The sequence below is a fragment of the Heloderma suspectum genome, chromosome 2 (assembly GCF_057233095.1).
Source record: "Heloderma suspectum isolate Gila_16-S chromosome 2, 16-S_ref, whole genome shotgun sequence".
In the NCBI taxonomy this organism is placed as follows: Eukaryota; Metazoa; Chordata; class Lepidosauria; order Squamata; family Helodermatidae; genus Heloderma; species Heloderma suspectum.
The window spans coordinates 110,721,533-110,735,005 of NC_139459.1; the positions used below are offsets into that span (position 1 = coordinate 110,721,533).

A 13,473-nucleotide genomic window follows, 5' to 3' on the forward strand; every position below is an offset into this window, starting at 1 on the left:
TACAATGCACCAGCAGCTCTATGCACCTTTCACAGCATATAAGCTGTTGGGGATCAAGGCACTTGTCATCCAAATATTTCTGGAGGGCATCGGGTTGAAGACAGCTGCTATAAAGCAGGGGTGGGGAACCTCAGACCCAGGGGCCAAATCTGGCCCTCCTCCAGACTTCCCCAGATGGCCTTCCCCTGGGCTCACCCCATCTCCCCACAACCGCCAATCGTTTAGTGGTTTCCCACATTCTGTGCAGTTTTCCTCCATTCTAGAAGGCTGAAATGCTTCTCCTAAGGCTTAGTTATTGGCAGCAACAGCTTTAAGCTAAAAGAGGCTGGGTTTTTTTGTAAATGGGCCCTGTCCCCTTTGCCTTCAGCCCCACCCACCCCTGGAATGCAGCTTTCGAGGGCTTCTCTGAAATTGAATTCCATTCTGAATTCCATGCTGAAAGAGGTTCCTCACCTCTGCTCTAAAGCATGTGCACAGAAAGCTGCTTCCTTCCCTGAAGCGAATGGATTGACGAGTTCCACGTGTATATTGCAGCACCTGAGGCTGCAACAAATGGCTGGACTAGAGTATCAAGCTGGTCTGGCATATGAGGGTGCAATTCTTGAATGCTCATTAAAACCAGTAAGTTGGTTGAAAACCAAAAGCTTAGGTTTTCTATTAGATTCACATAAGCAATTTCAACTGGTTCTATCCATTTGAAACCCTGTATTTGACCATTAACTTCTGAAGGTAATGAACTAAAAATAGATCTGGAGTACAACATCCTTTGTTTCAGCAGCAGCAGCACCACCACCACCCTCCACACACTGTTTTTGAATGTCAACCAATTTGTATTTGATTCTACATACTTTATATCTGGTCCAATAAGAGAATGTCTCCTCAACATGGCTCGTGCCTGTGCATTGGTTAAATTAGTGGTCGGTTCCTTGTTAATTGATAATATACAGTCCCCTACACCGATTCGTCCATCACGACTTATGGAACCGCCGTGGATAATGCTGCGGACTATCATTCCCGAGCCATCTTTATTGGAACTTACTGTCATCCCTTAAAGAAAAAATAAAGGAGATTAGTTTGCCATGGCTGTAACATGAAATTGGGAACAAACTTTAGCCATGGGCCTATGTGGAACAAAATTCAACTCAGGTTGTATGCATATTTTTTTCTGCCAACATAGGTACACTGTCAGGCGTGCTTCTGCAGAGGGAAATTACCTCCTAACCACGTCAAACATAGAATGTGATATTATATGGATAGAGTAGTTATTACAGCTTCAATCCAAGCAAGTTACTGATATTTACATTTCTCCACAGATGGGAACATGGCCATGACTTCTCTAATTCTTGGAAGGTGTCCAAAATGAAGATTAAAAGCCTTCTCCCAACTGGGTTTCTTGGGTATTGTATTATAACAATGAGGAAGGACTACTTTTACAGCAGAATTCTATACATATCTACTCATAGTAAGCTCCACTGCCCTAAATGGGGCAAAAGGGTATAAGATTGCAACTTGAATGGGCTATTATTAGGGAGATTGGACAGCCTTACAAGTCTTTAGTCACTTCAAGGTTGTGACAACAGAAAACTATACCTACTAGACATACTTAAGTTTGAGGTTATTGGCCTAGTTGGATTTGAGGCCATATTGTGGCAAAAACATGCTCTAAATGGAAGAAATGCCATCCAAGTAGCAAGGAAAAAAAAACACGGTCAATTTCTTTCCACTATCCCGACAGAAAAATACTCCTAACAGCCAGAACAACATTCTGATTGTGAGAATACAGATTTGTAGACAATCCTGACTGTGCCTTGCCTTCATATTGAACAGGCAAGTGCTGCATGGTTCCTCAGAGGGACCAGGGTCAGACCATTTCCCCTCCTCTTTTTCAGAGAAATCCTGAGCCTCTAGGGAATCACTAGTGCATGCCAGATTGAGGTCTTAAGAGGTACAAGGCTGACCTCTTGCCACACCCCTGGGGTAAAGTGATGCATGTGGTGACCTGGCTGATGAAGGTGATTTTATAGGGGAGGGGGTTGAAGGTCTGTGTTCTCAGCCAGAGTGCTTACTAACGGGCTTTTCCGCCTTGCTTTGTTTATCTCTACATGGCAGTGATGAAGACTCTGAATCGGAGCCCCTGGTATCTTGCCTTCTGGAGAGTTTCACCGCAATTTGCTGCTCTCCCAGATGCTGAATGGCTTTCTGCCCAATGATCAACTTAACATAAGCAAGCACTTGGAGACACACACAGGAGTGCACAGCAGAATCCCCCCTCCACCTTGGAAGACACAGGTACAACAGCAAAAACAGCAGCAGGAACATCTATTCCTGGGGGGAGGTACTACCACCTAACCTCCTCCAGTGTGTCAATCTGTAATACGGGAGAGCACCATCAGCTAACCATTAACTGGAATGTGTTTTTAGTGGGCCTGAAATGTGTTTACCGGTGGAGGAAGTTGGGGCCACTACAGTGCTGAGCAGAGGGTGTTATAGTGGTGGGAGACGACGACATCGGGAGAGGGGAAGGCGATTGAGACACCTCATGACTATCCCCTTCCAGTCCACCTTCCAACTTCAGTAATGCTTGTGGCTTGCCTACAGTCCCCTCTAGCCTGAAGGTGCTGCTGATGGATGCCAGGTCAGCTACTCAAAAAGGTAACATCATTTCTGAGCTTATAGCTGAAGAACATGCCAGCCTGGCTTGTGTTACTGAAAACTGGTTGGATCTCTCCCAAATGTGTCTGCCAGGATTTCTTGTGCAGCACCAAGCTCGACTAGAGGGGCAGGGAGGAGGGGTAGTCTTGATCTATAGGGACTCTCTCCCCCTGGTCACATGCCCTATCCAACAGTCAGCCAGTTTTGAGTGCCTGTATCTGGTGCTGGGCACCCGAAACTGGAGAGGGATTCTGTTGGTGTACCGCCCACCCCGCTGCCCAACAGTCTCCCTGCCTGAGCTGACTGAGGTGGTCTCGAGCATGATGTTGAGAAACCCAAAGCTTATGGTCTTGGGGGACTTCCATGTTGAGGCTACTTTGTCAGGAGCAGCTCAGGATTTCATGGCCAACCGTGGGCCTGTCTCAAACAATATCTTGCCCAACACATGTGGCAGGACACACTTTGGACCTGGTTTTCTGTGCTGGATTGGGAGAAAATGATCTGCAGGTAGGGGAGTCAGTGGTGACTCCTTTGGCATGGGCAGATCATTATCTGATCAGTTTTGACGTTCAGACCACCTGTAACCTCTGCAGGAGTGGGGGACCACATTTGATGGTCCGCCCCCAGAAACTGATGAATCCAGATGGATTTTTGAGGTCTCTTGGGGATTATCCTGCAGGCTTAGGTAGCGGGCCTGCCGAGGTCCTGGTCACTGCTTAGAATGAGGAGATGACTGGGGCTATTGATATGATCACTCCTAAACGTCCTCGACCTAGTCGTAGAACTGTGTCAGCTCCTTGGTATTCTGAGGAGCTGAGGGTAATTGTCGACTGTGTCAACAATTAGAGCACAAATGGCGGAAGACTCGGAATGAATATGATCAAGCTCAGGTAAGAATCAACTCGCAATCTTATTCTATGGCGGTGATGGTGGCAAAGAAATCCTCCTTCTCTGCCACCATTGCATCTGCTCAGTGATGTCCAGCAGAGCTCTTTTGTGCGTTAAAGGCCCCTTGAGCATAGGCCTTCAAACATAAGAACTCAAACCCTCAAAGGCCTGCTGTGAACAATTTGCCAGACACTTTGCAGATAATATCGCTCGTATTCATGCTGACTTGAATGCCATTGTTTTGACAGAATCTGATGGGCTGGTGCACCATCTAGTCATGTTATGGATACCTTTCAGCTTGTGCAACCTGAGGATGTGGACAAACTGCCTGGAGGACTGCAGCCTACTACTTGCCCTTTAGATCCTTGCCCATCCTGGCTTGTGAAATCTGCCAGAGCTGGGCTGGATCTCTGGACCTCTGAGATGGTAAATGCCTCCTTGAGGGACAGCAAGATCCCCGTAGCTTTGAAAGAAGCTGTGGTGAGGCCCTTGCTGAAGAAACCAAATTTAGATCTGATGGTTCCAGATAATTACCACCCTGTGTCAAATTTGCCATTCTTGGGCAAGGTGCTAGAGTATGTAGTGGCCTAACAACTCCAAGCTCTTTTGGATGAAACTGATTTAGATCCATTCCAATCAGGTTTCAGGCCTGGTTATGGGACGGAAACAGCCTTGGTCACCCTGATTGATGACTTATGCCAGGGAATTGAGTGGGGGAGTGCAACCCTGTTGGTTCTTGTGGACCTCTCGGCAACTTTTGATACCATCGACCATGGTGTCTTTCTGGATCGTTTATCTGGATTGGGTTTGGGAGGCAGTTTTAAAGTGGTTCTGGTCCTTTCTGGAGGAGCAGTCCCAAGAGGTGGTGTTGGGGGACTTCAGTTCCACCCCATGGCCATTAGCCTGTGAGGTGCCACAAGGTTCTATCTTGATGGTAGATAGAACTTGAGGGTAGACAGAACACCACACCTGTCTTTTCAACCCTTGAAAACGTATTATTTTACCTGGGCCTTCTTTTGATATGACTGCTATTGTTGTTGGTACTGCTGTTAACACTGTTGCTGGTTTTATTGTTGGTTTTTATTGTTGTTCTTATTGTTTTTATGTTTTTATCACTTCTCATATTTTAACTGTTTGTATGTGTTTTATGCTGCCTTGAGAGGGCTTCTGCCCTGAAAGGCGGCCAAGAAATATTTGCAATAAACAAACAAACAAACAAACAAACCTGTTCAACTACAGCAACCAGCTGTTGAGTTATGGTCCCCATCACAGGAAAGTAAGCCAGCATTGTAGGGAGAGGATGAGGTGGTGTGAATGGGTGAGCTGCAGGTGAATTAGAAGCCAGCACACCCCGGTGGGAAAAAAACTTTGCTAAAGGGTTGTTGCACCCTCTGGTGGCCTGAGCAGTAAGTGCAGAGGCATTGCCAAGGCGGGCTCTTTATGGCAGGAACCTGGGGACAGGAACAGTTCAAAGCCCCAAATGTGGGTGAGCAGGGCACCTTGAGGATCTTTACACAACCCATGTGAAATTTTGTTCCTGTGGCTGTTCTGTTTGAAGTTGTTGCGGTGATCTGCATGATCCTGCGCCAGCAGTGCACCGCTCCTGTCGCCTTTGGGAAGACCCTAAGGATGGACTGATCACTTTGCCCAGCCATGCTAGACTTTTTGGCTAGCGCAGCACCTCCGAAGTGTCCGATAAAGCCTGCTTTGGTGGAGGTTTGGCCAAGCCATGAAGACCTTTGCCTCCTGACTCTAAAGTGGGTCATCAGTTTCCCTTTTTCTTTTGCAGGCTTGCTCTATTTCCTGCCAGTTGAGAACACAGCCACAGACAGGGAGGGGAGGAAAAGAGACTGACTACGAAGGCTTAAAAAAAGAAGGTGGCTGAGAAGAGGAGAAAGAACTGTGGTGATCCAGATCTATGGAACTCCCCGCCTATTGATGTCAGGCAGGCATCAACATTGTTTTGTTTGGGGCGCTTGCTAAAGTTATTTTTATTTAAACAAGCCTGACTAACCAGCCATGGTTTTATTGGCACAATCTGATTTTAAAGGTTTTAATTCGATATTTTGATTATTTTTTCCCTCCCCCTTATATTGTTAATGCATTTTACTGGATATAGAGCAGTATATAAATCTCGTAAATAAATAAGAAAATCCAGAAAAGGATAGAACTAGAAATAAGAAAAAATATTTAAACAAAAAATGTAAGGAGTAACTAGAACAGTTGTGAGAAGGAAAAAGATTTGTGAGAAGACACGCAATGTCCTGGGTGAAGGCAGGGATCAAACTGCACATGAAGACCAAGGCAAAGATCTTGGCCCCATGATCCCTGTCTTCCTGGGCAGTGGAGGCCAGGGACATATCCAGTTCTGATGCCTGCTCACATCAGACAGGGAAGGCCATAATTACTTCAATCCAGACATTTGTGGAAGTGTGGAAGATCTAGGCTGCCCACTGAGTACCCACAAACTCGAGGACTACTTCATGAGAACATATGAAGATGCATTACACTGAGTTTAGCCTTGTACTATCTAGTCCAGTCTTCCCCAACCAGTCACCTTCCAGATGTGCTGCACAACAACTCCCATCATCCTAGCCAACGGCCATGCTGGCTGGGGCTTCGTGGGAGCTGTAGTCCAACACATCTGGAAGATACCAGGATGGGGAAGGCTGTTCTAGTTGGCCACTCTTGGGAGTGTCAGGCAGAGTTCTTTCACAGCCCTGCTACCTGAGATCCTGCAAACATATCTGCCCTGAGTGCCATTTGTTTTGGTAGAACAGCAAGGTACAAATCAAATTTTAGAAAAAATAAAAATGAGATACTTCCTTCACTGAAATCAAACAATCTGGGGCAGCGTACCAAAACGTGCTTTTCAACTGAAACAACATAAGGCTTGCTATTACGTAGCTCTCTTTGGGGAGCAACAAGGCAGAAATGAGAACAACAACAGAAAAGAGTGTGTAGAATCAAGTTGGATACGCTACCTAAACTTGAATTGCCTTTTGCAATAGCAATAGTCTTCTCAAACTTGTTTTTGTTTGTATTTAGGCTTGTGGAACACCTCCCAGCATGGGTTAGGCTATTATTTTCCATCAAGAATACTTGATCCTGATAAGAAGAAAAAGAGTGTCAGTTCATAGCAGGAAGTATCTGGGAAACATTATTGGATTTTCTGTGATTTACAAATTACAGATGGTTCCCAATCTGCTAGGCATTCATGTAATAAGGAAATGTGTATTTCTAATCTGCTTACAAAGCTCTTGTTTCTCTTTAAATTAATCATACTGAGCAAAAAGAAAAAAATTAAGTAACCTGGTGGTTTACTGCTAAAACATCAGCATGCACACAACGTTCACTGCGGTGAGGCAATAAGGATCTCCTGCACAGCAGCCAACAGCAGAGTATGCAGCAGTATATGCCTGACTGTATGCCACAGTTTGGCCAGGGGTGTTGAACCTCAGGCCCATAGGCCAGAACCGCTATCTGGGGTTCCCCAGATGGCCATATCCACTTCCTCTCGCCCCACCCTCTTTCCCCTGACCACCGACTGTTGGGTGGTTTCCCAACTTTTGCATGTTTTTTCCTATTCTAAAAAGTTGAAATGCCTCATTTCAACTGACAGTAAGAGATTTAAGCTAAAATATCCTGGCACTTTTTGGCCCTGCCCCCCCTCTCGAATACAGCCCCCTAGCGCTGAAAGAGGTTTGACACCTGTGGTTTAAGCCCACAGGTGGACTCTGTCCAGGCATTCAACAAACTCCCACTGCTTGTTGCATGAACTCCATGAATGAAAGATACCTTTGTATCCATGTGGCTAGAACAGCACCCCTTCACTTAGGATCTTTCTGCAAAGTCAGCCCTGATTTACAAACACCCGAAAGAGTTTGTCTGGATAGTAAGTTGGAGATGCTAAGTCAATACCCATAGCACAGTCCTTTGAAACAGGTCTATGCCACAAGCTGAGTGCCATTTGCAATCTATACAACCACCCACCCACCCATTTCAGTTGCATTCAATTTCATCCTAACCAAGGAAACTGTGCTACTAAAAGACTGGGAAAGGATGCTTGGGAGGTACCATGTTGATGGCCAGTAGTCTGTTATTCCACATTTCAGCCTGGTGAATAAGGCTGATAGAGATATGGTGATTACTGAACAGATTGGCATCACTTCACAAATATATACAATGAAATCCTTACTTTCCCAGTAGAATCAGGTGGCAATCTGGAAGTTAAGTTTGCATTGTGTGAGACTTCGGCTGTTACCCGAGACTCTCTCCAAATGCTTGTGTTTTCATGTTCAACTTGTTTCTTAGAAGAATGTGTTGTTGGGTTCACATGAAAAGATCCAGAAGCCAGTTCCACACAACCCTCCGCAGAAGATTTGTTCTCTGTTCCTCTCTCCATTAGATCTGTGGTGTACAGGCTTTGGTCTGATAATCGGTAATTGATTGAGGCATTTGAACTCTCTTTGCAAACAGTCTATCAAAAGGAACAAAAAGAATTTCAAGACCTTACATGCTATTTTTATTTTTAAACTATGAAAAATTGGACTCTTGTAGGCCCCTTCCAACCCTACTATTCTATGATTCTGTGAAAACTATTTTTCAAATGTTAACTATATTTTATTCCTATTTTTGTAAGCAGCTAGAAAATGCTTCTTAAATAATCAGAATTACTGATTTTATTAAAGTAAAAAACAAACAAACAACTGGTTGAGATCAGAATGGTGGAGGGATATAGTGCATTATAACACCTTCACCGACATAGTAACTATTGGACTGGTAACAACAGTTTATGAAAATCATTCCCTTGTCCCAGCACCATCCAAGAATTCTATTGAAAGAAGTAAAAAATATCAATTACTGTACTTTGTACGTGAATGCTTTTTGGTTGTTACGATTCTTTGGTATGAAAATTGAAAATGTGCAGGTAAGTACCCAAAGAACCTGAAACCATTTCAAATATTCATGTTTGATTCCTAATAATAAAGGATTTAGTTTTATTGAAATTGATCATAAATCTGTGGCTGAGGGTTGTCCAAAGTAGTATGTTTAGAATGTGGGTTTGTAAGATATGTTTGAGGCAGTACGTTCTTCCTTTCAAAAGCCATTACAAAAATGCTGCTTCTATTTGCTTGAAAGCCATACAAAGGCACAACTTTATAGCACGTTATGGGCCAGTTTGCATGTAGCACCAGCTGTCAGGATCAAGTGGGAGACAGTGGGTGTGCTGCCTATAGCAAACCAGCCACTTACATTTTTAATCAACAACCTACAATCGGCCCATTCATAGGTTATTGGGAGTGATGTGAAAACCCAGAGGGCTGGGTTGTTTAGGGAGCAATCCTATGGCCGTAGGACAATGTCTGGGGGGGCCATAGGATTGTTTGGTTTACTAGCTCTGACCTCAGAACCAGTAAACCACGCTCCCCTCCCCCTCCCCACCGGCGCAGAAAGTACCGTGCTGGCTACCTCCCCACGCTCAGAACCTGAGCACGGAGAGGGGAAAAGGGGATGGTCTTGAGGGCAGGGAGGAGATCAGGGAAGCTGCCTTATGCAGCTTCCTATACTTGCCCCAGCCTCCTTCCCTCCTACTCTGAAACACTGAGGCTAAACAGGTGAAATTCCCTGTCGAGCAAAAAAGCAGGGAGGCCAGAGCACGGAGGCGAGGACTGTCTCTGTGCTCCGGCTGCCCTGCATTAGGATACTTGGCAGCCTCCAACTTCAGAGGCTGCTGACTACCAACATAGGATTGCGCTCTTAGGGGATAAACCTAGCAATTAATGCAACAACAAACCATGGCTTAGGTGCTGGGTTGTTTAGCCCCTAAACAACTCAGCGCTCTAGGTTCACACACCACGCTCAACAACCTATGATCCAGCCACTTGTAGGTTGTTTATTAAAAGTGGAAGTGGCAGGCACACCTGCACAACAACTCACGGGTTGTTTAAACCATGGGCTTTCGTTATATGCAAACCAGGTCCATATTTCCTTGCACTGCCCTTATAAGAATAAGAAGCCATATATTAATCTGCATTATGTCAATGCTTCATTGACTAGTTCTTTACTAACCCACACAAATATATTTTGTAGTCACCTCATATAGTGTAATTGATGTAATATAGCGTATTAGCAGGTGGAAAAAAAACTTAAGAGGGGTTATAAAGTCATGAAAACAAACTGTGGTTGTTCCTCCTGATACCTTACCATTAACTGAGCAAAGGCTAAATGTTTTTAATCAGTATGATGTAATTAATTGAATCTCATAAAGGACAGGAGATGCTTCAGACAATTTAACCAGGTCTGAACTGCATTTATTATTCCAACCTGAATATTTATACTTAAGGAGACAGACTCTGCTCCTGCTGAAGTCATATTTGAACGCACATCAAGCAATAATGAAATCCGAGTCCCACACCCATCACTGCTTTAATTATCCGCACCAACTACTGTATCTGAGATAAATTATAGCATAATGTTTGTTTTTAATTATAAAAATCCTTCCTATATTTGTCATTTTGCAAGTGTTGATAGTGGCTCCAAAACAAGTCTACATTAAAACAACCTGTGATATAACGTGCTTTTTGCTTTTTTGAAAAAAAAAAAAAGATTGATTTTTTAAAAAATTCATTTTGATTAGTAAAACTACAGTATGCCTCTTATAGAATTGTTGTTCACTACTGCACTCACTTTAATTTCAAACTTAGATCCAAAGGCTTGCACGTGAGGGTTTCATGTGCTCTTCTAAGAAGGGAAATATTCCCCATGTGAAAAGATAGCCCCTACTCCATATGTTTCTCAGCTCCCAGAAGGGAAGAGAAAAATATTTCCATGCACATATAAAAGTCACTGGATCATAGCCAAAGAGCTACATGGCCTCTCTCTTTGTGTAGCTATTTTTATCTGGGCAAAGTGGAATATAAAATACTACAAATTTTGAGTGTGAGAATTTTACTCTCATTCTCTTAGATGGGAAATGAGAGACTTCAAGAACGCCAGTTGGACATCTTCTATAAGACCAGATGTGTTGCAGAATGTACATTTCCCAGCATGCACTCTGTCTAATCCCTTTAAGTAACAATTACTAAGTTAAACAATGCAATCTGTCTCACTGGCACAGCAAAGGTACATTCTGTTGTGGATTAGGAAATTCCATTAGGAGATAAACTCCGGCTGTCAGCCCCCTGGCCAGTAAGGCTGAAATACATTCCAGAAGGGATACAGCCAGCTGGTGATCTCAGGTGTGAAAGAAGAGCAGCTCCTCTTTTCAAGAATATACACTGCAAACCAACAAAGAAAATGAATCAACATCATCGGCAATGATGATGCCAGGCCCACCATGAGTATTAAAAGAAGCACATGGAATGACTCAAGCTTTAAAAAAAAATTAACAGGTTGCCAAGAAATGGAGGGAAAACATGGGAAAGGAAATAAAAGACACCATCAAGCAAAAAAAAAAAAAAGAAATGGTATATGGGTATGGGATCAATACATTTTTTAAACTGCTTCTTTATTGATTAATCCATTGAAATTCCAACATTTTAATGCTATTTTGGTGCTGATTTAATTTAGCCTCATTTTGAGAGCTCATTTGCCAAAGAAGAAGAATAACTAACTGCTTGCAATTAAAGAAATTGAGAAAATGGGCAGTTTTTCATGCCTGAACTGTTATGCATGGAGCAATACTTAATTACTCTTACATAAACCTTTTTGAAAATATCTGATAATTATTTAGATTCATTTGAACCATGATTATTTTTTTTAATGGAACACTCCAAATTATGTTGTCTTTCCAACAATACAAAAAGCAACTGGTCTGTTAAACACTTTGTTTCTGAAAGGCTGAAAGGTGTTCAATCAATGCTACTACCTAAATGAAATTGCTCTTTAATCTAATAACAAACCTACGAACAGATGGAACCAACTGTGGCAACAATAGTGTCTCTACATCCAGTACATTGCCAGACAAACATTTTCACATTCAGTGTTACTTTATCACCATCCATCAAATGATTTTTTTTTTCATTTTTACCTTGGGAGTTGAAGAGGGTGGTGAGAGACTATACTTCAGATCATCGGTGCAGGTGCTGCTATGCAGAGCTAAAGCTGAAGACTGGAATGTACCATCATTGTCTGTGGAATACTGCAATTCAAAGGTGGATTGCTCTGCTAGATCTGCCTCACTTGAGTCCACCTAACAGCAAAGACAATTTAATCAGTCAGGCTATCTGCTACCTTCGTATCACATAAGCCCCAAACATTTGCATCTGTGGCTAAATACTTCCTACGACTTTGCTTTGTAATACTTTTCTTTTCAATCTCCTACACACAAAATCTTTTGACATCTTTCTATTTTTAACAATGCCTCCATAACCTCAAGTTCAATACTGCACAAGTGTTATCTGAGAACATGATTTGGGTCTGAATTTGCAAGTATATTGAATCATAGGCAGTGTGTTGGGAAAAAAATATTTTATTTTCATGTAATCTCTGGGGGGAAAAAAATCTTACACGCTACTCACGGCTGAAGATAGTGCCATGCATCCTTTAAGATTCTCTAAGTAGGTCTATTTTAAATCTCTAATAAATATATTACGTGATTTATATATCTAAGATTCAAACTGCTTTACTGGTCATATTTTTTTTTTAAATATTTTATTTCAACCAAAAGTTGAAAACTTACCGTTGATCATTTCAAGTTAGCTAACACAGGTTACAAATTTTTTAACCAGTATTTCATATGATTATTAATTATGATTCTCTTTAAGAATGTGCTGTGTATGTCCCTGTGCACTAATTACATTTTCGTACATGCTTAAGCATTGTCACCACCAAATCACACAGTTAACTATGTAAATAACATGGGTGTAATCCTCCTCCTATTGAATTCAGAAGCAAAACTCCGTTTCACCCCATGCACGTAATGCCAAATTTCTGCCAGATGATAGGTTCAGTAAAACATGTTTTAACAAAAATAAAGAAATAAGGATCAAGTCTCCTACAAAAAGTAGTCAAGAAGCACAGTCTGCCAGGAAACTCTGAAGTGAAAACTTAATTGGAAGGAACAGGACCGGCACAAGAGCACCAGAGCATTACTACAATGCTCCTACTCATTTGCAAGAGAACTTCCCAATCCATTTGTCTACTATCAGTTCCGCCAAATTAAGCTGCCTATAAGATGAGCTGTGTGTATTCTATGCTACATTTTGGTGTGCTGGTATAGAATCTCATTATATGGTATGGAATTTTCTGCCTCAAGAAGCTCAGCTTTAAAGTTTTTATAAAGCATATTTCCAGACCCCATAGTTACACAGCAACATGTAGCTAGTGCCTAATGTAGTGATCTCTGAAAAGACACTGAGAATTAGTGCAGCTCACGTGTACAAAATGGGGGCTAGATTTCAGAGGGGCCAGAAATGCAGATGTGGAAAAAATAATCTCAGCTGCCTCCAAATGGACACATGAAGTTGCCTTATAGAGAGAGACTGTTAACCATAAACAACCCATGGGTTCTCTTTGTGGGTTGTTCATGGTTAACAAACCATGGTTTGTTAATGTGGTTGGTTTCACACAACACAACAACCCATGATTCAATGACACCCCATACTCAACCTATATCTCTGGGTTGTCATTTTATGTGAACAACCACATAGAATCAGCCTATGGTCCATCTAGTCCACCAGTGTTTAATCTGACTTCTAGTAGCTCTCCAATGTGACTGATTCCTATATACATTATTAGAGAGATGTGGGAAGCAGTCACATGGTGGAAGCTTAGCTCCCATGCCTCACAGATAAAATGAATCGACCCACATAGAACCAGTAAAAAAACCCGAGTGCTGAGTGAGTAGAGTGATCTGAGTGAGTAGAGAAAAAGTTGAGCTGAACAGATGCATTTTGAATTAAGCAAATAGAACAGGATGTAGAAAGACAT

At 42.5% G+C, this 13,473-nt stretch overlaps 1 protein-coding gene across 27 annotated transcripts in view; it reads right to left on the reverse strand.

The window, feature by feature from the left end:
* Positions 1-13,473, reverse strand: part of MPDZ (multiple PDZ domain crumbs cell polarity complex component) — a 136,933-nt gene that overhangs the window by 60,586 nt on the left and 62,874 nt on the right. For all 27 annotated transcript variants that reach the window (XM_084834489.1, XM_084834490.1, XM_084834510.1 and 24 more), the window contains 4 exons: positions 11,573-11,734; positions 7,739-8,020; positions 6,525-6,648; positions 849-1,047 (listed from right to left, as the gene is read on the reverse strand). In XM_084834489.1, coding sequence (XP_084690615.1) covers positions 849-1,047; positions 6,525-6,648; positions 7,739-8,020; positions 11,573-11,734 — 767 coding nt within the window. The remainder of the gene's footprint in view (positions 1-848; positions 1,048-6,524; positions 6,649-7,738; positions 8,021-11,572; positions 11,735-13,473) is intronic.